The sequence below is a fragment of the Saimiri boliviensis genome, chromosome 1, assembly GCF_048565385.1.
Source record: "Saimiri boliviensis isolate mSaiBol1 chromosome 1, mSaiBol1.pri, whole genome shotgun sequence".
Classification (NCBI taxonomy): Eukaryota; Metazoa; Chordata; class Mammalia; order Primates; family Cebidae; genus Saimiri; species Saimiri boliviensis.
Window position 1 is genome coordinate 229,501,690 of NC_133449.1, and position 27,409 is coordinate 229,529,098.

At 39.4% G+C, this 27,409-nt stretch overlaps 2 protein-coding genes across 6 annotated transcripts in view; both read right to left on the bottom strand.

Annotated features, from left to right (window-relative positions):
• Window positions 1–12,441, bottom strand: part of CMYA5 (cardiomyopathy associated 5) — a 104,530-nt gene extending 92,089 nt beyond the window's left edge. The window contains exon 1 of the mRNA XM_074384321.1: window positions 12,210–12,441. Within this exon, the coding sequence (XP_074240422.1) occupies window positions 12,210–12,358 (149 nt within the window). The 5' untranslated portion in view covers window positions 12,359–12,441. The remainder of the gene's footprint in view (window positions 1–12,209) is intronic.
• A 3,246-nt stretch (window positions 12,442–15,687) lies between these two features.
• TENT2 (terminal nucleotidyltransferase 2) overlaps window positions 15,688–27,409 on the bottom strand; it is a 62,562-nt gene continuing 50,840 nt past the window's right edge. For 4 of the 5 annotated variants that reach the window (XM_074384338.1, XM_010340879.3, XM_010340874.3 and 1 more), the window contains exons 14-16: window positions 22,386–22,477; window positions 20,273–20,352; window positions 15,688–17,117 (exon numbers count right to left, since the gene is read on the bottom strand). In XM_074384338.1, the coding sequence (XP_074240439.1) occupies window positions 17,043–17,117; window positions 20,273–20,352; window positions 22,386–22,477 (247 nt within the window). In that variant the 3' untranslated portion in view covers window positions 15,688–17,042. Of the gene's footprint in view, window positions 17,118–20,272; window positions 20,353–22,385; window positions 22,478–27,409 lie in introns of those variants that run through there. The other variant, XR_012513411.1, reaches the window with a different exon arrangement.

A 27,409-nucleotide genomic window follows, 5' to 3' on the forward strand; every position in this document is an offset into this window, starting at 1 on the left:
ACAATATGTGTTCCTTTGTGTCTGACTTAATTTACTTAGCATAAAGTTTTCAAGGTCCATTCATATTATAGTTTGAATCAGTACTTCATTCCTTTTAATGGACAAATAATATTCCACTGTATAACACTTTTTTTGAGACAGGGTCTTGCTCTGCTGTCCAGGCTAGAGTGCAGTGGCAAATCATAGCTTGCTGTAGCCTCAAATTTCTGGGCTTAAGCAATCTTCCCACCTCAGCCTCCAGAATAGCTAGAACTATACCATGCTCAGCTAATTTGTAAATTTTTTGTAGTAACAGCGTCTCACAATGTTGCTCAGGGTGGTCTTTCTTGAACTTCTGGCCTCAAACGATCCTCTTGCCTTGGCCTCCCAAACTGTTGGTTGGTATTATAGATGTGAGCCACTGCACTCAGCCCATATTTCCTTTATCTCTTCATTAGTTAATGAACATTTGGGTTGTTTCCATTTACTGGCTATTATGAATAATGCTGCTATGAATATTAATGTACAGAGTTTTATGTGGACAAATGTGTTCACTTCTCTTGAGTACACACCTAGGAGAGGAATTGCTGAGTCATATGGTAACTCTATGTTTAACTGAGAAACTGCCAGACTGTTTTCTAAAATGGTTGTACCATTTTACATTCCTACCAGTGTTATATAAGGATTCTGATACTTCCACATTCTCTCCCAACATGTGTTATTATCTGTCTTTGCCATCTTAAGAAGTGTGAAGTGGTGTCTTACTGTGGTTTTGTGTGTGAGAGAGATTTTAATTAATTTTACTGATATGTAATAGCTGTACATATTTTCTGAGTACATGTGACTATTTGAGACATTTATATAATCAAGTCAGGGTAATTAGGATATCTATCACCTCAAACATTTGTCTTAGAAACATTTGCTTTATTTTCTTCTAGATATTGAAATGTACAGTCAATTAATGTTAACTACAATCACCCTATTGATCTATCAAACACCAGGTATTATTTTTTCTAGGTGTATGTTTATTTGAGACAAGAGTCTTGCTCTGGAGTGCAGTGGTGCAATTCAGACTCACTGCAACCTCCGCCTGCTGTGTTCCAGTGATTCTCTTGTCTCAGCCTCCTGAGTAGCTGGAACTACAGGCATATACTACCACACATGGTTAATTGGTTTGTGGGTTTTTTTGTATTTTTAGTACAGATGGGTTTCACAGTGTTGACCATGTTGGTCTTGAACTCCTGGCCTCAAGCGATCCGCTCGCCTCGGCCTCCCAAAGTGCTGGAATAACAGGTGTGAGCCATCACACCCAGCCCTAAGTGTATATTTGTACCTATTAATCAATCTCTCTTCATCCCTCCCTCCCTGCTACCCTTCCTGGCCTGTAGTAACCACCAATCTACTCTCTATCTTCATGAGATCTAGTTCTTTAGCTCTCAATGAGTGAGAAAATGTCATATTTGTCTATCTGTGCTTGGCTTAATTCACTTAACATAATAATCTCCAGTTCCATCCATATCACTGCAAATGATAGAATTTCATTTTTTTTTTATAACCAAATAATATTCCATTGGGCCTATATATCTCATTTTCCTCCTCCACTCATCCATTAATAGACACTGGGTTTTGTTACAGTTTTTTTTTTTTTTTTTTTTTTTTTTTTGAGACGGAGTTTCGCTCTTGTTACCCAGGCTGGAGTGCAATGGCACGATCTCGGCTCACCGCAACCTCCGCCTCCTGGGTTCAGGCAATTCTCCTGCCTCAGCCTCCTGACTAGCTGGGATTACAGGCAAGCGCCACCATGCCCAGCTACTTTTTTGTGTTTTTAGTAGAGACGGGGTTTCACCATGTTGACCAGGATGGTCTCGATCTCTCGACCTCGTGATCCACCCGCCTCGGCCTCCCAAAGTGCTGGGATTACAGGCTTGAGCCACCGCGCCCGGCCTTGTTACCGTTTTAACTGGCATTTATATGATGGATAATGATGTCGACCATCTTTTCATGTGCTCACTGGACATTTGTATATTTTCTTCAGGGAACTTCTATTCAGATCCTTTGCCTATTTTTAAATTGGGTTGTCTTTTTAAAATTGAGTTGAAATAATTCATCAGACTAGTTTTGAGCCATGATTTGAGGGTCTGTTCCTATTTAACGACTAGTTCTCCACCCTTCCCATGATTTAGGAGCTACCAAGCAATTTTCTGCTTAAATTGATCACAATTTCCTTCTATTGCAGATCAAACCCTAACTGATGAAGATTCTGGAATCCAAAGCAGCACCCCTCACCTAGAGAAAACAACTTACATAAGACTTTCCTAGCAATCTGAAACCTGTTCAGCGGCAGTGTTTTCACTAAAGCCCGGGTTTCTGAATTCGCGATTCTAAAGCGTTAAACTACGCAAACTCAGTCAAAGGAAACTTAGGAGATTGACAAGTGAAAACTGTAGCAGGCTGAGCAGCAAGTATGAACTGGAACAGAAACAGAAAGAAAAATCTAAGAGTGGGTGCCATTTCTTGCCATTTTTCTCTAAGATAAAGTAGACCACTGATTCCAGTCAGTTAGTCAGATAATAAGGTCTGATCTTTGGACACCAGCATTTCTTCTCTTGAGCTTGGCTCTCCAGCCACAAAGGCTGTATTACCCTGCATCTCCCTGCCCACCTAGGCTGGTGTGCAGGGACTTCACTAGAAGTTTCTTCCGAGGGGTCAAGTATATAAGTGCAGTAGGGGTCGTAACTTTATCATGTGTTTCAACCCCACATTTGGTTTTCAGGCAGTTTTAGTTTACATGTCAACACGGTGAACTCTCTCCATGCTCCTCTTCCCCTTCTGTATCGGATTCTCTGAGAAGTCAGGGAAATAACAATGTTACCCTCTCCTTCAGTTATCAGGGACTGAAGCTGAGAGTTTGCAGCCAGTTTTCTGCGGTTTCCTGGGTGATACCCTCAGTTCACACCTGTGAGCAGCATAGACTGATGCACAACAGGAGCACCCAGTCTGCTCTGGGTGCCCTCTCACTCCTAGGCGTCCACTTCCCACTTTCCACTTTCTAGTGTCTTCTTCTCCCAGGAGAGTAACCTAGATCCTGCATTTGAAAGGATCTATTAAAAAAGGAATTCAATCTAAAGCAGATGCTGATAGGTTTAAACTATCAAGTCTCTCAAAGGTATCCGCATTTCTATTAATCTCTCCCTATGGACTTGTATTTTGCCAGATTCAATAACCACTGCTCAGTTCTCATTCTCCACGCCTTTACTATCCTGACATAGGGATAACAAATAACAAGATGATTTGTTAGGAGGTGGTAATACGAATGGTGTTCATCAGGCAGAAGGAGCTGAGATCCTCGGGATAAAATGTTATGGTGAAACCCAACCATTTATTCATTCAACATCCATTTCTTTTTTCTTTCTTTTTTTTGTTTTTGTTGTTGTTGTTTGAGACAGAGTCTTGCTCTCTCGCCCAGGCTGAAGTGCAGTGGCACCATCTCAGCTCCCTGCAACCTCTTCCTCCCGGGTTCAAGTGATTCTCCCGTCCCAGCCTCCCGAAAAACTGGGATTACAGGTGCACGCCACTACACCCAGCTAATTTTTGTATTTTTAATAGGCATGGGGTTTCACTATATTCCCCAGGCTGGTCTCATACTTCTGATTTCAGGTGATCTACCCGCCTCAGCCTCTCAAAGTGCTGGGATTACAGGCTTGAGCCACCACGTCCAGCACAACAGAGTAGGCGCCATTTCTTAGGCACCTACTGTGTAGCAGGCACTGTGTTCTAGCTGTTGGCAATGCAACAGAGAAGCAAGGCCCCTTCCCTCATGGAGTTTGCACTCTAGTGCTGGCAATAACGAATATAATTTCAGATAATGACAGGTGCTCTGAAGAGCAATGTGAAATAATGAATAATGTGACCGTGAAAGACACTAAGGGAGTGAACTAAGCCCATGAGGCAGGGCAGTTGAGGAAAGCCTCTTTGAAAAAGTGACGTTTACATCAAAACCTGAATGGTGGACTTAATGACACATTCCAGAGAGAGCAGACAGCAAGAGCAAAGACGTGGATGCAGGAACAGGCTTATTAGCCTGCTGGCTGGGGTGCAGCGAAAATGGCACAGTGGCATGACATGAGCTGAGAGAGGTAGGAGGGGCCAGGTCAGGGAAAGTTTGAAAGCTGTGGTAAAGACACAGAGGTGAAGTATCCTGCCCCATGTCACCCAGTTAGTAAGTGGCACAGCCAGGATAATGATCTTGGCCTTTTCAATTCTATCAGGTGTTTTTTTTTTTTTTTTAATGCAGTGTAACCTGATTTATGCCCAAAATGGTGATGGATGACTAGGGGATTTATTGAGGTCCTCCTTGAAGCTCCCAAAATTCTAAGAGAAGAGGCAAAGTCAGTTGTCTCCATCTCTTCTCATGCCCTCTTGGGGGGAAAAAAATAGAAAAACTTCCAAGTTTGGGACCCCAAAACTAATGTAAACTGTCTTTTAAACAGAGGATCTGAATTTTATACATGTTATGGTAAATAACTATTGCAGGTTTGTTACATGATCCCTTACAGCCTATAAGGAAGTTATTCTGCTGCTACTATCTTTGGCCTTATGGGAATGCAATCACATTGGACTGCCTAATGTCTATTTTTAAACATAAGATCTACTCTCCTTATTACACATGAGGAAACTTAATATTGCTAAAGTGTGGTCAAGATTAGCTACTAGGCAGATTTTCTGGGTCTTTGATGCTTCTGCCTTGAAAAAAGTTTGAAGTAAATTGAAATGATTATTAGCAGACTGTACTCAAATATAAAAGAAAGAAATTGGCTAATAAAAACAGGTTTGTATAATCTTGAGGCAAGCACTGAACTGAAGATGGTTCCAGCACAAGTCCTGACAGTAGACTGGGGTTAGAATCCTAGCTGTGATACTTACCAGCTGTCGGAAATTAGGCAAATTACTCAATATTGCTAATATCGCTAATATTGAGTAATTTACCTAATTATCTCTTCCATAAAATGGTAATGAAAACAATGCCCTATATCAAAGAGCTATTGCAAAAATAACTCAAAATAACAAGTGATAGTGCTTGGAAGAGATTAGATGTTCCTTGACCAAGTGATGGTTTCCCTCCTATCTGTGCCTCTGTTCACTCACCAGAAGCATAAGGGTAAGGGAGTTGACGTGTGAAGTCTCTTCTAGGATAAGAGTCATCGGCAGCCAGGCTGTCTTGCCAGACTCTTACTACAGGACAGTGAAACCTTTTGCCATAGATGGAGAAGGACTAACAAGAGGGACACACAGACTGACGGAAAACTCCCAAGGGAATGAGCAAGGAGGCTTCGGAGACTGGGACTTGAGGGTCCTAGCGGGCCCTACCTACGCTCCCTGGGACCAATTCATCTTACCAACGAATAGAATTTAACTAATTACTTATGAGATTATTTCTTTAATACCTGACCTTCCCAGAGGCTAAACTTTGAGGAGTAATAACTTTACTGTTTTGTATACTCCATGTTTATATTGCCTGGTACACGGTAGGCCCGCAATAAATATCTTTTGAATGAATAAGCCTCTTTTCTTACAGTAAATACACTTCTTTAAATGGAAGGAATTAATTTTATTTATAAATCAACAACTTAAGTGCCCTAGTGAAATCAGCCATTAGGAGGAAATTTGTACTGAATGTAAATTGCTTTTAAACAATTTTTAAATCAAAATTGTATATATTTATGGTATACAATAGTGAACGGAAATTCCCATTTAGCAAGTGAATTTTTCTTAAAAGGAGGCATACTTAAATGAAGAAAAGACATGAACAGCTCCCTGAGAGGGCTCTGACGCATTTAGTTTGGTGGACTGAACAGTAGTATCAATTAATCTTCCCACATATCTCAGACTTCATCAGATTAGGATGAAGAATTCTGGAACTGAACCCATTTTGGTCGCCTCAATAGAAAAATTTTCTCTGAGCAAAAAGCAAAGCCTGTTCTTATTTTTCCATCTATGATCTGGCTGAAGGATCAGACTAGGGGTGGCTTTCTAACAAGTCACAGAGGGGACACTGATGACTGCAGACATCTTAACTGAACAACCCTTCTGTACTTATCACTGTTCCCTCCAAGCTGCTGTCTTTCCAGAGTCACTGGGCATTGTCAACCCCTGGTAAATGAACTGTCAACAACCAACAAAAATCTTACCTGATCTATCAAGTTCAATATCCCAACTCAACTTGCTTCCTGAAGATGTCTGGATGACTTGCCCTTTACTCACTCACTCATTTATTCATTCATTTATTCATACCATTCACTTACCCAATCAACAAATATTCTCAACCCTAAAAAATCCTGAGATGATTCTGGATAATAAAAAGAAAGTTTAGACAGAGCAGCAATTAGCAGCACAAGAGCTGGAACCAGGAACTAAAGGGATATCCAACCACATATTGTGCCTGGAACATCTTTCTGCCCAACTGCCATGGCACTCTGCAGAAATCTTTCTAACTCTCATTTTAGGAAGAATGTCTTTGGATATTCCTCTGTTAACATCCTTAGTATAGTGTTTATAATATTAGGTTGAAATTAGCTGCTTCCACTCACCAGACTGAGCTCCTTGAGTGAAACTGTGTCATCCAACCCTCTTTATGTCCCTGGTATCCAGCACAGAGCCTGGCATACAGGACTTATTACCAAGGCAGCAGCTCTCCAGATTCCAATGAAGCTAACAGATTTCTAGGCATTATCAGACCTGCATTGTCCAGTACGATAGCCACTAGCCACATGTGGCTGTGAAGCACTTGAAATGTGGTTAGGCAGGATGAATTGAGACATTCTACAAGTATTAAAAAGCATTAAATTTTAGAGACAGTACAAAATAATGTAAGACATCTCTAATAAGTTTTACATGGATTCTTTGGATATTGGGTTATATAATTACTAAAATTAATGTCACTTGTTTCTTTCTACTTCTTAAAATGTGGCTATTAGAAAATTTTAAATGAGGTATGTGGCTCACCTTATATTTCTATAGGATAATGCTGGACTAAATCAAAGATTACTTTCATGTACAAACCACAACCGGTCTCTTGTACTTGATTCTCCAAGTCATGCTGGTAGGAAGGGGAATTTGGCTTAATGACTAAACAAAGTTAGGCTTTTATTAAGCCTGTTTTCAGAATATCCAGAAAATAAAAAACTTTTTTTTTGGTAAAATTTTATCAGTATGTCCTACACTTTTTAGTAAGTATACTTTTTTAAAGAAAAAATAATAATTCCAACTCCTGCTGAGTTTGACCCTTGGTTGATTAAAAGTCTTACCAAGGACATATACTATCCATGCAGCCAACACGTAAATAGCTCTTCAGTTTCTGGCTACAAGTGACTCTGTTATCTTCCCTCCTCCCTCAGCCTCTGGCATCCTGAGCAGTCACCCCTCCCATTCCGAGCTCTTTCCACTGACCTCAGAAGAAGGCTGGCTCAAATAACACGCTTGTCAAAACACCTAGGTAAGCACATCTGTGGGAGACACCATATAAATAGATATATGGAAACAGAGTGCTCTGTACTGATAACAAAAACCACTTACAAATTCCCTGCACCTTCCAAAAGGTTTATTTCCTACAAGGACTAGTTAAATGTGAATGCCACTAATAATTTTAATTCTGTCAGCTTAGACAGACCTGTTTTATATCAGCACTGGCAAAGCTGCAACTGAAGGTGATTTTTAAGTTTGGGGGACTGCTGTGGCAAAAATTCTCTCTGCTTAAATAGAGAAAATAAAATGGATCAACAAAAAATGACCCAAAATAAAAACGCTGAAAAGTTTCTAAGTGATCTGTGGAAAAGGCTGAAATAGTTGGCTTTCACTGGTCTACAGTCAGAAAAATACAAAAATAACAGTTCTACTTCTGCCTCCTCACCATACAGGAAACCATGAGTTTAAAACAATTAGCACAGTGTTTGGCACAATGTAAGTGTTTAATAAATATTAGTCGAATGAAAATACAAATGTATAGGTGCTTATTATTTAAAGGAATATTGCAATCACGGTGCTTTCCTTTTTTTTGTTTGTTTGTTTTATCCTGACTGGTGTAGCAGACAGAACGTAGCTTCCAATTTTACTGAAAATAAAATTCAAAGTCCTTACTATGGCCTACAAAGCCCTATGTGATCTGCAACCCAGCTCTCTCTTAGACTCGACTCTAACCACTTGTCCCTTTACTCACTCTGTTCCAGCAACCTGACCTCCTTATGCTCCTCAAATAAGAAGCATATTCCTGCCTCAATGCCCTTGCACCTGCTCATCCCTTTGCCTAGAAACTCCTTCCTTCAGTGTCTGCTTAAATGTTACCTCATCAGAGAGGCTTTCTTTACCACTCCATCCAAAACAGCATACCCATTTTTCCTGCTGTATTTGTCCTCACAATTTATTGGCACTTGACATACTATATGTTTTATTTATTTGTCTCCCCAAACTGGAGTGAGTTTTAGCAGGGCAGAGACCTTGTTCATTGCCTGGCACACTGTAGGAGTTCAATAAATATCTGCCAAATGAACAAATTAATGAACTTTAAATTGGAGTCAAGACAGCTGGGGTCTACTCCTAATTCTATTATAAAAAATTCTGTGGCTGACCAGGCACGGTGGCTCACATCTTTGGGAGGCTCTCAGCACTTTGGGAGGCTGAGGCAGGTGGATTGCTTGGGCCAAGGAGTTCAAGGCCACACTGGGCAACATGGCAAACCCCTGTCTCTTACAAAAATATAAAAAACTAGCCAGGCATGGTGATATATACCGGTAGTCCCTGCTATTCAGGAGGCTGAGGTGGGAGGATCACCTTAGACTGGTTAGTCAAGGCTACAGTGAGCCATGATCATGCAACTGCACTCCAGCCTGGGCAATGAGAGTGAGACCCTGCCTCAAAAAAAAAAAAAAAAAAAAAAAGTGTGACTTTGAACAAACATCTCCTGAGACTCAGTTTCTGAATCTAAAATCAGATTGATTTTACAGATACTTCTAAAGCTTCTGCTAGCTCTAAAATCCTGTGGATTTTATAATCTGCCTTTCACAAAAGTTATTCTGTAAAGTTTTAGCAACATAAAATCTTTTTTCATATCCAGAAACTACGAGCACTGAGAGGCACCTTATTATGATCCAAAACACTGCTCCAATGATGCAGTCTTCTCCAACCCTTCCAGAGAGTATGGATCCAAAGACTTTGAGGTGCTTCATACAGACCTTTTCTTCCTTAACTTTCTTCTAACAACTAACGACCTAATTAGGTTTTTCTGTTTCTCCAACTAGAATGTGAACATGAGGACAGTAATGGATTCTTATTTTTGTATCCCCAGCACCTTGCATTGTCTATGGCAAATATTAATAGTAGGTACTCTGTGAATGTTTAGTGAATGAATGAATACAGGTAAGTCAAAGTGAAATAAGATCATTATTTATACTGAAAGCTGAGACCATCTCTCCCTTCATGGATGAATGGTGGGCAGATGGTAGAGGTTTCCTGCTAATAATGATTCATCTGATGGAATAAAAGAAACTAAAACTTAATGGGAACCTACTAAGAACCAAGCACTCCTACACACATTCCCATAATTTATGCAATCCTTATGACAACCTTATGAATTAGGAATTTTCATTATTTTACAGATGAGAAAATTGGGCTCAAAGAGGACAGAATCTGCCCATGATGGAACAACTAATAGGATTCACGGTCAGGCCTCTTGATGTCACATGTCACATTCATACCACTGGCTGATATATCAGAAGGGCAGTTTTCTCATCCAATATACATGTTGGTATATGTAAATGATGAGCTTTCCTGCACTACAAAAGCATTTTATAATTAAAGGGGATTTTTCCTCAATTCAGAAAGGTAACTGTAGATAATTATGTACATTATACCTGAAAGGGTAAAGTTTACAGATTATTTTGTGCCTTTTGAATTTTTAAAAATAAAGGTTTGTAAACCAAAAATAAAATTCTAAGCCCCCTGACCATCTGAATGGACCCCTCTGCTCAGCAAGAGCATTCCAAAGCTAACCTGAAAAACTCACTCAGCCCATGATGGTGGGGTGGGGAGACGGACCATGCCTCATTACACCCCTCTCTCCCTTTTGGAATTACTGATAGAACAACTCTTTAAGTCTAATAAGAAATATTTCCAATCTATTCTTTCTCAAGCTGGCTACCTGGAGACTTCATCTGCATGACAAAACTTTGGTCTCAACATCCCCTTATCATAACCCACACATTCCTTTCCACTGATTCCAGGTCTTTAGAGAATAACTTTAACTCTTTAAACCAACTGTTAATCAGAAAAAAATTTATATCTACCTATAACCTAAAAGCTCCCACTGCCTTCCAGTTTTCCCCTTTCTGGACCAAACCAATGTATATCTTACACGTATCTGATTGATGTCTTGAGTCTCCCTAAAATGTGTAAAATTAAGCTATACCCAACCACCCATGTTCTCAGGATCTCCTGAGGGCTGTGTCATAGGCCACTGGTCCCTCATATTTGGCTTGGAATAAATCTCTCCAAATACTTTACAGAGTTTGACTCTTTGTCAACATTTTTCCTAAAGCCAGAAGTTTTGCTGACTTCGTTCGTGTTACCCTTGTCATCCAATAAAGAATAAAAAAGTGGATGCTTTTTCCAGGCCTCCATCACCCAAAACCCTATTGCCTCACGTTTCCCTCCACTCTATTTATTGTGACATCTTTCCCTGGTGTCCACCTTACTGTCTGTAGTCAGAGCAGCCTGAAGTTGACTGCAGACAAATCACATCCTTTTCTGAAGGTCTTGACCTTTGTCAAAGGGCCATGCAACGCCAAGTGGTAAATTGTCAGCTGCTCACATTTTAGGGTAAACGAATTTTCAGATTCTATTCGTAGTAAATTGTAGTTAGGCAAGGATAGGAGGAAACCAGACAAGAGTAAGGAAAAGGTTATAAAAGCTGCGGTGGACAGACTTCCCCTTCTCAACTGCCAAGGGATCACAGGTCCCCTGCTTCCTGATCTACTTCCTACAGAGGCCTTCTCCTCTGCTCTTCCTGTTTGCAGTTCCTGCCCACCTCTTGAAGGCAGCTCCAGGGCAACACTCCCTCTTCTGCCCTTGCACAGTACCCATAGTCCTCCCCTCTACCTCTATAAAGTCTCACACTCGCCATGTTAGGGAAACTTTTCCCCATATAGGGGAAGAAGTTAGGGAAACTAACTTTTTCCACGAAGTCCTTGAAGGCAGGGGCTGTGCCTGCTTCCCACTTGGTAGTTGCTTGGTAAACGTGGCTTACACTCAGGACTTTTTATCTGACTGACCATCCATCCTCCTCAATGCCACTCTGGCTAGTTCTTCAACATCGGCGCTGCTGGCTTTGATTAGGTTAGCTGGGGGTTCTGAGGTGGTACACACGCATCTGCCACCTTCAAAGCCTCTACTGTTACCAACAGATTGAGGAGGAGACATCACGGATTGACACACAGTCAGGAAAACAACCAAAAACCCATAATCAGAACAAGCGAAGGTAGAAAGAAATCCAAATAGAGATTGGGTGATTTCTATTATTCTCATTTTAGGACTTTCTTAAGAAAGGGACAGAGGGTGGGAGATCGACGGGTGGGAGGAGCATCTTTTTACATAGTATTACTTCATCGCATTCACATTCACTGAAACACTGATCTTTGGGACCAGGAAAAAAGCAGCAGGACTTGAGGAACAGGGGTTGAAACTCATGCTTCTTTTCCCTCAAAGAATTTATGGGCCTTATTTATGTATCAAAATAAGGTCCCCTTATTGCAGCCTAGCCCGTTGCTAGGCCCCAGAGGAGACCGCCATTCATTGGAAGGTACCCAGTGGCCTTCACTTTCACCCCATCCCCTTCTCCTCTAGAGCAAGCTTTCGCGATGGTTCCTGTGCCTTGGGCCAGATGTACGCGTTCCAGCACATTTCTGCAGTTAGGCAGGACCCTAAGTAAATCCTCAGGAATAAACAAGGGGAGCGAGTCACAAGGAGCTGGGGGCGGGGGTAATGAACTCTGCTGCAGGCGGGCCTGTCACTCCAGCTGACAGCCAGCACCTTCACCTTCAAGTTGTTTTAAACGGCAGTGCACCCAGATACAAAGTGCCTAACTCGAGGGAAACGAACCCCAGAGCTGAAAAACTTAAAGCAAAAGGCAAGGGCGCGGCCAGCGGCCCTGCAGGCCCTGGGCCGAGGACGGAGGCTCGCGCTACCTGGCGTCCGGCTCCTCCTCCGACTCCGCCGCCGTCTCGTCCTCCTCGCCCTCCGTCTCCTCCTCGGTCTCCAGCTCCCGGGTGGCCTCCTCGTCCCCCTCGGAGCCGAGGAAGCTCTCGCCAGTGTAGTTGCTCTCGCTGCTGGCCATCGCCTCTCCCGGGCCGGGGCCGGAGCCGGTGCCGCCCGCGCCGCGCCTGGTGTTCTCCCTCCGACTGCTCTGGCCCCTGCCCTCCCCAGCCCTGCCCTTACGGGGGCGGCTCAGGTTCCCGGCGCCGGGGGCGGGTGAGCCCCGCGACTTTAAATAGAAGGCGTCAAAGTTTCGCCACCGAGCTCTTGGGGCCCGAGCTCAGCTTCTCCTCTTTACCGAGCCCTCCCCCACCCCAGTTTCGCCAAATCCCTGGCGGGCCTTTTGGACAACTGATCAGTTTTTAAGGGGCACGGCCTCCGGCTGCACTAGGGGGTTCAAAGAAGGAAAGGCACCCTAGCCCCGTCTCTATTTCCTCCAGAGTGAGTCTTCTCATTTGAGTTGAGCTACTTTTTGGACCCTTTATCCCAAACAATAACTACATCCTGAGCAGGGCACTTGCTCCCAGGCACTCTGCTAAGGATCTCCCTTTCATTACCTCGATTCTGCAGTGGCACCTGGAGAAGTTTTTACTGTTAGTGCTGGTTTCCCAGATGAGAAAACTGAGGCTCCTAACAGCACCAGCAGCTATCTCTCATTGCTAGTAAACGGACCCAATGAGAAGCAAAGCTAGGTGTGCCCTGCCCAAAAGCCGAGTTTCCAATCATTGTTCAGTCCCGGCTCCCTTTATATCACAAGTCAATATACTGTGTATTTTCTTGCTCAGTCAATGGTGCCCGTTATTGAGCCAGGAAACTTTATCTCCACTCATCTTAAACCTTGAGGAGGAGCAATTTCCCCCACATTAGCCAAAAGCCGTTTTGTCTAAACTGGTCCAAATGCCCTAAACCCTTCCTTGGATCAAGTTATGGTTAAAAGCCCTCAACGTTTCTCCCTGCTCAAAGACTGAAGCCCAATATCCTCACAAAGGTAATGGTTGCCTAACTGGCCATGTTTTACCTGTCTACTCTCTTTATTTTCTGAGTGGAGTCTTGCTCTTGTCGCCCACGCTGGAGTACAATGGCGAGATCTCGGTTCACTGCAACTTCCATCTCCTGGTTCAAGCGATTCTCCTGCCTCAGCCTCCCAAGTACCCGGGATTACAGGCACCTGCCACCACGCCCGGCTACTTTTTGTATTTTTAGTAGATACGGTTTCACCATGTTAACTAGGCTAGTCTCGAACTCCTGACCTCGGGTGATCCACCCACCTCAGCCTCCCAAGTGCTGGAATGACAGGTGTAACCCACCGCATCTAGCTTGTCTGCTCTCTTTAAAAGTCAGGAGTTCCCAACATTATATCAAGTCACTCCACTGTGTCTTTACACAATTCCTTCTGCCACAAAGGTTCGTCCCATTTTTACCGGGATATCCTTAACTCAAGATCACCACCTTTCTCTGAAATGCCGAAGTTAAACTCAGTATCTCTCTTGCAGGTTCCCACATCATCCTATATTCAAATTATGTTTCTATCTCCTTCCCCAGTGGACTTTGTAAGTTTACTACTCTTCTTTGTCTCACCATTCTCCCCCCCACCCCCATCCCTTACAAGCCTACACACTAGCCAAGTACCTAGCACATAGCAGGTATGTATAATGAATGCTCCCTGAAGAGAACAAAACCAGACCTGCTGACTATGTACAAGCTGCGGTATCTTTACAATACAAGAAGATATTCATTTCATGAGAATGATGTGATGGCTAGAAGAGTGAACATTTATTTTTAATTATAGCAAGTCAGAGTTGTTAGATAAGACTGTAGGTTGGGGATTATTCACCAGTTACACTAGCTGATATGCATACATTATGTCTGTAGATAATGAACTGTAAATCGTTGAGAGTGAGTACAGAAACATCAGCTAGTGGGGCATAAGGAGGGAAAACAGCAGAGTCCAGATTTCCCCAGCTCACTAAACCAGGTTTAGCATCAGCAATATTTATTTTCTTAACACCATCTAGACTTTACCATCAGCAGTCTCAAATGACCAGGCTCATCCAGGACAAAAGGAATTCAGTTGCAGCTATGGGAATCTGTTAAACACTAATCAAAACCACAGGGAGCCATTCTATGTTCTTTTCGTCATTTAATTAAAATTTTCTTACAAACATTAATGCCTATAAGATTTATTTGCAAAGATCCTAGTTCAAATCAATCCAAAATTTAGAATTGTAGAACAGATTGCACATTTTAAACACCACTTTAACAACATATGCAAATACAGTCAGCCCTCTGTATCCATGGGTAGTATTTGTGAATTCAACCAAGTATGAAAAATATTTGGGAGGGGGTAGGAAAAGGAAGGAAGAATGATGGCATCTGTACTGAACATGTATGGACTTTTTCCTTCTCATTATTATTCCCTAAGTAATACAGTAAAACAACTACTTACATAGCATTTACATTGCATTATGTATCAGGTAATTTAGGGATGCTTTAAAGTATACAGGAAAATGTGTGTAGGATATATGCAAATACTACACCATTTTATATAAGAGACTTGAGCATCTGTGGATTTTGGTATCTGAAGAGGACGGGAGTGCCTGGAACCAATCCCTCACATATACTGAGGGACTATACACAGAAATGGACAGATGAACACAAACAAAATAATTTCGTACTCACCACACAAATAATTGAGATGAAAAATAAGAGTCTAAAAAATTCTCTCATATATTAAATATGATCAGTTGACTTATCCGACATATTTGGCCAGTCACATGTGCATAATTTTAGGCCTCGGTCCACTGATTTAGAATTGAGTCTAAATTTAGTGACTTCTTGATCTATTTATCACAATAAAGCAAGTGAAAAGAAACAGTAGTAAGGGTGGGGACATTGAAAACTGAGAAAACAGTGACAGTGAAGGAGTCCACACCATGGCAAATCCTGGGTTTTATTACAAAATGTCATAATACCGTAGAGACATAGCGCCTACACACTTACCCATCCCTGAAAGTTGCACAGTATTACCAAACAGTACCATGACCAATGCTTACAATGATGACCCAGTCATCACTAGAATATTTACTCAGCACATTTTGATTAAGAGATGCACAGTGTAGAGTAAATTTCCCCCCAAAATATGAAAAGCTCAGTTGCATAAAAAGTTTTACACAGCAGGATATCTAAAAAATTAATATGTATAAACTTGCATTCCTCATAATGCCAGAGACATAAGATATTGATGTGGTTAGCTTGCTTAACCACAAATGAACTTGATTCCAAGATTCTCTGTACTATCTAAATAATCAAGCATAGTAAGCAGATTTAGTTCAATTCTAGATGATAACTATAGCCTCGGTCTCATCTCAAAAGCAAAGACTTTCACAGAAAAAACAAAACAAAAAACACCTCAACAATGTCCATATATAAATTTTATTGCATTTGACATCATACAAAAATTTGAACTTAAAGAAAATGAAAATGTGCACTTTTTATAAGTCAAAGAAAAGCAAAAGTTTTCGCATTTGGTCTGGGAAAAAAAAGTTAGAGGTACAAACTGTACTACAGTAGGTCTAAAAAATGTTGGACACAGTCCTTTTGAAAAAGTTAAAAAGTGTTTTCAAGATTACTTTTTATATTTAAATTTACAGGCACTGACCAATTTACAAATATTTACACACATCAAAAACAACCTTAATAAACACTGTAGCTTTTTTTTTTTTAGCAGCCACCACTACTTCTTCCATGTGAAAAAATACTAAAAAGAGATTTTTTACAAACACTAAGCTTTTATTTATAATAATTTTATTGTGTCTTATCTAAAACATTTTGTAGTGGCTTACTGCCTAAAAATTCCAGTTTAGATTATAGTCCTATAATTGTACACAGAAAAATATCTGATACTACAAACAGGATATAATCTTAACTTTGATCTCTCAGTTTCTGTTGCTTCACGTCACAGAGAAAATAGAGCAGGAAAACAGCAAGTAAAGCGAAGTGCACATCGCACTAAGCTATCATAAAGCACAGGAAACAATCTTTTCAAAACATCTACACTGAACTGATTCTTCGAAACAATTCTCTAAGAGTTAGTACTCCTATTACTACAGTGCAAAATGTATTGTTCTTTCAATACAAAATTTTAAAGCGATCTCAAGAGTACATCAAAAGCCTGTGAAGTACTAGTAAAATGCTAATACAGACACACCCAAAGCCTCAGTCTATCCTAGTGAGTCAAGCAAAGACTTAAGGCAATTGTTCAGTATTTCATGACTCTGCAGTGATGTCACTGAAGTGAAAGATTTTGTTTTGCTTCAAGTAACTGAACAACTGACTTGAATCTTCACTTTACTAGAACAGACTTAGACAACAAACTATCTAATATAAGCATGTATGAATTAGATCGTTTCCAAAATTCTACACATCTGTTCAGGATTAGCATGTGGTACCATTAATTAAGGTTATATCAAAAACTTTTTATTTGTTCAGGTAATTTCCCAAAATATATTTTATCTGATCACCTGAAAATTCATCCCATAATATTACTAATCATCAATGTAAACATTTTCAAAAATACATTTTTAAATCAAAGGGTTTTATTAGGAAATGTCATAATAAAATATGCAATCTTTGTATGTCTTTTTAAAAATAAAACATGAAAACAAGAACTATGAAAAAAGAAACTATGATGCAGGTAAACATAATGTATTATGATGAAACTATTGTTCTTTATTTCTTGGAATAACTTATCAAGAAACAGAGGCCAGTTATCTTTTCTGGATAGCAGCTCTTACAGGTAGTATACTGTTCAAATCTCTCTTGTTTTTCAATCTGTGCCATGACTGGGAGAGAAAGAAAAATCATTCTTAAAACCTAAAATTTAGGCAGAACAAAAGACTAAGAGTTTAAAAGAATGTTAACAGCGGTTCTCTTTAGGTATAACATTTTGAATAATTTTTTTCTTCAAGTCTTTTCTTTTTCTGAGATAGGGTCTTGCTCTGCTGCCCAACCTGGAGTGCAGTGGTACAATCTTGGTTCACTACAACCTCCGCCTCCCAGGCTCAAGATACCCTCCCACCTCAGCCTCCTGAGTAGATGGGATTACAGGTGTGTACCACCATATTCAGATAACTTTAAAAATTTTTTATAGAGACAAGGTCTCACTGTATTGCCCAGTCTGGTTCTCTGAGTTTTTATTTTCCAAGTTTTTAACAAAGTATAAGAAAAGAAAATGTTATTTTAAAACTCTATACTTTTATGGTTCCAATTCATTATTAAAGAAATGGGCACATAGGTGGTACTGAAATATACAACTGACAATATTAGTATTTATTCATGAGTTAATTCAATTTAAAATAGCAAGGTAATTAAGACAAAACCTTTGGATTTGAGAGGAGAGGATTATTTCTATTATTTGACTGACTGTCTTACATCTTTATTAGCTTTTTCCATTGAAAATATTTATGAGGCTGGGTACGGTGTCTCACGCCTATAATTCCAGAACTCTGGGAGGCTGAGGTAGGCAGATCACTTGAGCCCAGGAGCTCAAGATCAGTCTGGGCAACATGGTGAAACCCTGTCTGTACAAAAAATACAAAAATTAGCTGGGTATGGCACCATACTCAGCAATCAGGAGGCTGAGGTGGGAAGATCATTGAGCCTGGGAGGTTGAGGCTGCATGAGTCTGGTGACAGAGCAAGACCCTGTCTAAAAAAAAATAGTATTTATGAAGGAGAGAGTAAATTTACAATAAGGTACTTCATGTATGCCTCTGGAAAAGAACAGTGATTTGAATTTATAAGGAGAAGAAAAGAAACTTTTTCACAAGCTAAAAATCTGGCTACTTGGTGACTGCAGATCTTTGTATTCTAGTCTCACTTCAGTTATTCAATTGACTAAAACTACTGGTTTTACAACTAAACAATCCTAAATGAAAGCTCACTCATCAATAAGAACAGCAATGTAGCAAAGCTATTTTTGACTTCTCAATTTAATCTGATAGACATAAATATTCTCTCTTGGATATCTGTTTTAAAGTTAGGATTTCTTTTCTGGTTCCCAAATTAAGAAAGCCTCATTTGAAGGATAGCTTGTAACAGAATACTATCTAATCTATCTATCTATCTATATATCTATCTATCTATCAATCAATCAATCATCTAACCATCTATCTATCTAACCATCTATCTATCTATCTATCTATCTATCTATCTATCTATCTATCTATCTATCTATCTGAAACTGGGTCTCTTTCTATTGCTCAGGCTGGAGTACAGTGGCACAATCACAGTTCACTGCAGCATCAACCTCCTAGGCGCAAGGCCATCCTCCCCAGTCAGCCTCCCCAGTAGCTAAGACACAGATGAGCACCAGTGTACCCAGGAATGGGGTGGGGTGGGGAAGTTTGTTTTTGTGTGTGTGTGTGTGTGTGTGAACTATGTCTTGCTATGTGTCGCCCAGGCTGGTCTTAAACTCCTGGCCTTAAGCAATCTTCCTGCCTTGGCCTCCCAAAGTGTTCGGATTACAGGTGTTAACCACTGCACATGACCATTATTTGTATGTATGTATGTATGTATGTATGTACGTACGTAGAGGTGGGTCTCACTCTGTCGTCTAGGCTTGAAGTACAACAACTTGATAATAGCCCACTGTAGCCTTGAACTCCTGGGCTCCAGTGATACTCATGCCTCAATACTTGCATTTTCACTTATCATTAAAATAATGTCTACTTATATGTTTAGATAATGAAAAAGTATGCCTCAGCTGGGGACAGTGGCTCACGCCTATAATCCCAGCACTTTGGGAGGCAAGATGGGTAGATCACCTGTGGTCAGGAGTTCAAAACCAACCTGGCCAACATGGTGAAACCTCATCTCTATTAAAAATACTAAAATTAGCCAGGCGTGATAGCAGGTGCCTATAATCCCAGCTACTCATGATGCTGAGGAAGGAGAATCGCTTGAACCTGAGAGGTGGACTTTGCAGTGAGCCAAGATTGTGCCATTGCACTCCAGCCTGGGTGACAGAGCAAGACTCTGTCTCAAAAAAAAGAAAAAAAAAAAAAAAAAAAAAAAAAAGATGCTTCTAAAATGATCTCTGCAGTTCTTTCATCTTTTTCTTCCATAAAGCTTTCCCTCCCCTCCAAGTCTCACTACATACATCAGTGCATTTCTAAAATATGTTGTGGAAGTCCTTGAAGATAAGGACCACATCTAGCAACATCACTGATGAATAAATTCATACTATGGACACAGACATAAATTTTTTTAACTGTCCAAAATATAAACAAAGATAAAATGGCACTCTAATTCCTGTGACAGTGGGATATACAGAAGAAAAAGCATGAATTAGACACCAGCTTCCTTTTAACGCCACAATAAATTCCCTGATATACCAAGGAGGTCAAAGAGTCCATTAGGTTTTATTTACTCGTTTTGGAAATTTAATAAGGTGACTATGAAAATGCTTATTAGGGTGTGACACGGTGGCTCACGCCTGTAATCCCAACACTTTGGGAGGCCCAGGTGGGTGAATCACCTGAGGTGAGGAGTTCAAGACTAGCCTGACCAACATGTTGAAATCCTGTCTCTATGAAAACAAGAAAACAAACAAAACCTGGCACAGGTCTATAATCCCAGCTACTTTGGAGGCTGAGGCAAGAGAATCCCTTGAACCTGGGAGGTGAAGGTTGCTGAGACTGTACCACTGCACTCCAGCCTGGGCAACAGGAGTGAAATTCCATCTCAAAAAAAAAAAAAAAAAAAAAAAAGAAAATGCTTATTTCTATGAAAGTGAAAGCAATGTGAATAAAAACAGAGCCTGATCTCTTTGAAAGAAAAGTTCACCTAAATTCAAACAATAAGTTCTCTATTGTGCTAGATTAGTAGATTCACAAAGAGAAACCAGGACTATTCTATCCTATTACATATATTTTGTTTCCTTCTTAAAGCATACTGGTGTACTACTGTTTCTAGGGTTGATCTAATGCATTGTTTACCTTTAAAAATTGATCCTTGATCATGTCAAATTTCTGCTTTTCGTGCACTGCTCTGGCTGTATTTGTTCCATCAAATGGTTCTGTAATGTTAAATGCACATGTAAAAAAAATATTAAAATGAGAGCTACAGTTTCTTTTTTAGGTTTGACACTGTCAATATGTGACAGTTTCTGACCTATAAAAATTTCAATTTCAGATGGGTCAGCCTAATATATTTATTAGATTTATATATATAGAAAAGCTTAATATAGCTATGAACTACCTAATAAGGTAGGTAGAATTCAAGGGAAAGGGTGATTAAAAATCAAAGTCATCAGCACAGGTGTATTAAGTCTAAATCATAAATGTGGATAAGATTTCTGAAAAATGACAGAAGGGCAAAGACCTACCCTTAAGAAAATAATAAAAAGTCATCAAAAAGAAAAAAGCATTATATCTAAGAGAGGCAGTCAACATTAAATATCATAGAAAGGTTAACTTTAAATTTAAACTTAAAAGCTGATTTGTCCTTTTAAGGTAGAGGTTCAATACTGGAGAAAACAAAAGACAGTACAGGGAGTTATGGCCCGAGTGGATGGTTTAGAAAAAAGATAGAGTGAATTAACTTGCATGAGAAATTAGGCAGAAAAAGAGAATAGCAAACAGAGAAGACAGGGAAAAAAACAAAGGAATGGTTTTTATGTATGTGCTTCTCCAATATATATACCTTCCATGATCACACCACCATCCCACTCACCCTTCACCCACAAAAGAGAAGAATCCATATAGAGAGATAGGAACAAACCAGAAGAGTACAAGGAAACTGAAAATAATGAGAAGACAAGGATAACTAAAGGCATCAGGAACGAGATGAAGTGACTAAAATCATGCCAGCAGTAGGTAAAAATTACTAGAAGTTAAGAATTTTAGCGCAGAAAAGGGAGGAAAAATGCATAGAAGAACTAGTAGGACCAAATCAAGAGTATTTTTTGAGAATGAGAAGATCTGTGTATGCCTTAGAGCTGAAAGGGAAGGCCTGGAAAGAGAAAGAATGAAGTTGCTGGTAAGAGGAAAGGTAACTAAGGGGAAAGAACTAGAAAAAGTGTGAAAGAACAGGCAATCTGATAGAAAGGTTAAACTTTAGATTTCTCATATAATCTATGCCGGCCCATAATTTTAAATACTCCTTTATGCTTATTTTTTATTGCTTAGAAAGGCTATGTTAAAAAGGAGTTAACTATCACAGTACTGTGGGGTTTCTTTTCCTTAACAGAGTAAGGTCATATGCCAGATTATACTGGATTACATCATCATTGCAATTTATAACAGTGTTTAGTATTCATTAGAATACAAGTAACTAAAATAATGTTCACCCAGTGCAATTTATTAACACACCAAAGCAGATTTAATTTCATATTCACAAACTCTTCAAATACTGCATATGATTCAAGATTAAAATACCTGAAATTTGTTGTTTTCTACATATGCTGATTCTCAACTACTTACACTTTTTTACCTCTAAATTTACAAAGGTCTTCAATTTAGCAACTATTGAGAACAATTCTGTCCAGTGAAGTCAAGGATATTCAACTACATGTAAATTAATTTTAGAGAAGAAAATTTCTTCAGATCATTTAATTTTTAAAGCACAATCAAGTTCTAGTTATAAAAGTGCAACCTGCATTAAGTAATAATATTTTAAGTATAAAAGAATACAAAATAACTCAGGTCAACATAAGAATCATATATAAAGATTTCTTCCATCCATAAGTCACGAAATTGTCTATTAACCACAAGTAAGAGGGATAAAGACAGCCCAAATCTTACCAACTAGAAAGGGTGAATGCCTAAATTTATGTTTATTATTTCTTACAACTAAAAAATTTCAATGATTTTTAAAAATTAATTTATTTTACTTTAGGTATATACTATATCTGGCATTTCTTCCCATGTTATCCCTCCCTCCCTTCCCCTCCCTCCCCATCAATGATTTAAAAAATTAAAATTTTTAAATTAAGAGACTTAGAAATCACTTCAGATATAAATGTATTACTTTTAACTGAAACACAGCTGAAATTACTCAAGTAATTCTCTTAGTACCATGATGATAACTGGAAGGCAAACAGAAAACTACCTTCTACACAGATGTATTTATTTCTCCATTCAATACCATCAGGCCTTGGAATGGCTTTGGCTTCACGAACTGAAATCATTTGACTATTCCAGCTATAAGAAGAAAAACAGTAACCATGTTAACTATTTTCATAATTCCCTTATTATTTTTATTGTATCAGTAGTAAGGCCTACCCCAATTTTCTTGTGGAATACTGAAACCTGTGCCCTACCCTCAGCACCACAACCCCTATTTCCCTCCTCTATTTTTTTCTCCATAACGTTTATCGTCTTCTAAGAATTTGTTTCTTACATTTACTATTTATTATATCATTCTTCATTGTGTCTCCCTCAAGTAGGATGAAAGCTCCAAGATACTGGATATTTATCTATTTTTTACACTCTTCACCTAGGTGCATGGTACATACCAGGATTTCAACATGAATTTATTGAAAAAATAAAGTAACTGGAAAAATAAGGAAGTACGAGCCAGGCGCGGTGGCTCACACCTGTAACTCCAGCACTCTGGGAGGCCAACGAGGGCAGATCACTAGGTCAGGAGATCAAGACCATTCTGGCCAACGTGGTGAAACCCCGTCTCTACTAAAATACAAAAAATGAGCCAGGCGTGGTGGCACACTACTTGGGAGGCTAGGGCAGGGGAATCACTTGAACCCAAGAGGCAGAGGTTGCAGTCAGCTGAGATTGTGCCACTGCATTCCAGCCTGATGAAAGAGTGAGAGTGCATCTCAAAAAAAAGAAAGTACAAGTAAACAAAATAACAACTATGGTCATAGTTAACTACGTAGTAACAATCTTTTATTTGTTAAGGGAGAAGTAATCTTCTAGCATTGTCTTCTGTTATTATTAAATAATTTTTGTTCATGTACATCTTTATTTGTATGATTTGGGAGAAATTTTGAAATTTTCCAATAGAAGCAAGGATATTAGGCCGGGCGCGGTGGCTCAAGCCTGTAATCCCAGCACTTTGGGAGGCCGAGGCGGGTGGATCACGAGGTCAAGAGATCGAGACCATCCTGGTCAACATGGTGAAACCCCGTCTCTACTAAAAATACAAAACATTAGCTGGGCATGGTGGCTCGTGCCTGTAATCCCAGCTAGTCAGGAGGCTGAGGCAGGAGAATTGCCTGAACCCAGGAGGCAGAGGTTGCCGTGAGCTGAGATGGCGCCATTGCACTCCAGCCTGGGTAAGAGCGAAACTCTGTCTCAAAAAGAAAAAAAAAGAAAGGATATGATGTATTAGGAAAGCAAAATTAATACTCTATGAAAATATAGTTTATTGCTGTATATCAGATGCAGCTGTTAAGAGTAAAACTTTATTCAAGTTAAACAATTTCATAAGCAGGCCTGAAGGTGAATTGTTCAGTCTTTAGTATACATTAACTTCACATTTTTAAAAAAGGTTTTTCTAACAATTGTCACGAGTATTTTCTTTTTTCAAGGAACATTTTAAAACATAGGACTACCCAGCTTGTATACAAGAGAAAACTAAATTTAAGGAACAACTGATACCATTTTTTGAGCAGCATTTAGCTTTCTCTACCATTTAACCAAGCAGAGAAAGACTATAGCTTGGGACTTTCCAACACTGACCCTATACTTCTCCTGTATTTATCAGAAAGAGAATCTGTAAGAATATAATCATGGGTCTTGTAAGGCATTTGTTTATAGAAATTTGATTAATTTCTATATTAAATAAGCATGAAAAATCTTGCATCTTGTGAATTCTGATCCATGTAAAGCACCATGAAAGTATAATTTATTTTGTTCTGATCAAGAGTAGTTTGTAAATATTTTATAAAAACAACTTTACTTTTACAATATATATATATAAGGATTTGAGCTTTTGAAAAATAAGTGGGTTGTCAAATGGAAATACTTAGTATCAGGTACAGTAAAATGTTTTAGATCTCTCATGTATTGCAGTTCTATTAGTAGAGACTCCAAACAGAAAGAATGCTCTATTGTTTCAAATGTCTCTACTAAAAATCAAAAAATTATCAAGCGTGGTGGCAAGCACCTATAGTCCCAGCTACTCAGGAGGCTGAGGTGGAAGGATCACCTGAGCAAGGGTAGGCTGCAGCTCATATCCCTTTACCCCCTGTATTTCCTGTAAACTTCTCAACACTGGAGTATCCAAGGATGTAACCTTTGGTCCTTTTTCTCTTTTCCATCTACATATTCACTCCCTTGGTTTTTTTTCTCAAAGTGTTTCATAGCTTTAAATACCATCTACCTGGTGACAACTCCCAAATATTTAGCACTGTGACCTCTCCCCTGACTCCAGGCTTATATGTCCAACTGTCTACTCAATATCTCCACTTGAATATCTTGTAGGTATCTCAATCTTAAAACGATAACAAATTCAGTAAAGCTGCAACCAAACCAGCACGGGACTGGCGTAAAAACAGACACATAGACCATTGGAACAGAATAAAGAACGCCAAAATAAATCCATACGTCTACAGTGAACTCATTTTCAACAACGGTGCAAGAACATACACTAGGGAAAGCACAGTCTCTTCAATAAATAGTGCTGGGAAAACTATATATCCACATGCAGAAGAATGAAACTAAAACCCTTATCTCTTGACATATGCAAAAATCAAACCAAAATGGATTGAAGACTTCAATCTAAGACCTCAAATTATGAAACCACCACAAGAAAACATTGGGGAAACTCTCCAGGACATTGGTTTGGGCAAAGGTTTCTTGAGTAATACCCCATAAGCACAGGCAACCAAAGCAAATGGACAAATGGGATCACATCAAGTTAAGAATCTTCTGCATAGCAAAGCAAGCAATCAACAAAGTAAAGAGACAACCCACAGAATAGCAGAAAATATTTGCTAACTATTCATCTCACAAGGGATTAATGGCCAGAATGTATAAAGAGCTCCAACAACTCTATAAGAAAAAATCTAATAATCTGATTAAAACATGGACAGAAGAGCTCAACAGGCATTTCTCAAAAGAAGGCATACAAAGAGCAAACAGGTATATGCAAAGGTGCTTAACATCACTGATCATCGGACAAAGGCAAATCAAAACTACAATGAGGTATCATCTCACACCACTTAAAATGGCTTTTATCCAAAAGACAGGCAACAGTGAATGCTGGCAAGGAAACCTCATACCCTGCTGGTGGGAATGTAAATTAGTACAACCATTATGAAGAACAGTTTGGAGGTTTCCCCAAAACTAAAAGTAGAACTACCATATGATCCAGCAATCCCATTCTTAGGCATATACCCAAATGAAAGAAAATCAGGATACCGAACAGAGATCTGCACTCCCATGTTTATTCTAACACTATTCCCAATAGCCAAGATTTAGAAACAACTTAAGTGTCCATCAACAGAGGAATGGATAAAGAAAACGTGTTACTTATACACAACAGAGTACTATTGAGCCATACAAAAGAATGTGATCCTGTCATTTGCAACATCATGGATGGAACTGGAAGACATTAAGTGAAATAAGCCAGGCACAGAAAGACAAACTTCACATCTTCTCAGCTATCTGTGGGATCTAAAAATAAAAACAACTGAACTCATGCAGATAGACTAGAATGATGGTTACCAGGGGCTGGGAAGGGCAGTGGCAGGGAGAGGGGGAAGTGGGGATGGTTAATGAGTACAAGAAAACAGAACAAGTAAGACATATATTTAGTAACACAACTGGGTGACTGTGGTCAATGATAATTTAATTATACATTAAAAAATAACTAAAATAGGGTAACTGGATTGTTTATAATGCAAAGGATAAATGCTTGAGGTGATGGATACCCCATTCGCCCTTTTGCGATTACTATGTACTGTATGCCTATATCAAAATATCTCACATACCCTATAAATATACAAACCTATCATGTACCCACGAAAAGTAAAAATTAAAACAGAAGTATTTCAGCAGCAAGGTGTAAGTAAAGTAGGTAAGAAAAATAGTAATTTTTTTTTTTTTGAGACAATAGAGGATGGAGTGCAGTGGTACAATCTCAGCTCACTGCAACCTCCGCCTCCCTGGTTCAAGCGATTCCTGTGCCTCAGCCTCTGAAGTAGCTGGGACTACAGGCATGCGCCACCAAGCCCGGCTAATTTTTGCATTTTTAGTAGAGAATGGGTTTTGCCATGTTGCCCAGACTGGTTTCAAACTTCTGGCCTCAAGTGATCTCCCCTCCTTGACCTCTTGAAGTACTGGGATTACACACATGAGCCACCGCACCTGAATGAGAAATCGTAATTTTTAAATGACCATATAAAACTTATGTAACATTTATACCATATACTCAGGCATCCCTTAACAGTCACTTAATGTTCTGTCTTTCAGAAAAAAGAACTTTTGGCCAGGCACGGTGGCTCACACATATAATCCTAGTACTTTGGGAGGCTGAGGTGGGTGGATCACTTGAGATCAGGAGTTGAAGACCAGCCTGGCCAATATGTTGAAACCCCATCTCTATTAAAAATAATAATAGTAAAAAAAAATTAGGTGGGCACAGTGGCAAGCACCTGGAATCCCAGCTACTCAGGAGGCTGAGGCAGGAGAATCCCTTGAACCCAGGAAGCAGACGTTGCAGTGAGCCGAGATTGCACCACTGCACTCCAGCCTGGGCAACAGAGTGAGACTCTGTCTCAAAAGAAAAATAAGAAAGAAAAGAAAAAGAAAAAATAACTGTTTAAATGATTATCTAAAAGTTCAGAAGAAATCCTTATAGATATTTTTAACAACTGCCATAATCCTTTTATACAGCATCTAGTTTATTACCATGACTACATTCTTGGCTGTGATACCTACAGTAAAATTTCTGAAAATATCTCATTTGAAATTACAAATGTGCTATATGGTGAAGTTTTGAAACCTCTTTCCAAGCATCAGCATCATCTGACCCAGCAGACTAGTTTCCTTTAATATTAAATTAAGATGCAAACTACACATCTACTCTCTTGTTTTTGTTCAACAAAGCCGGTGATTTTCAAGGTATTTGTATCCAGATGCTCTAATCCTATACATGGGAGAAAAATA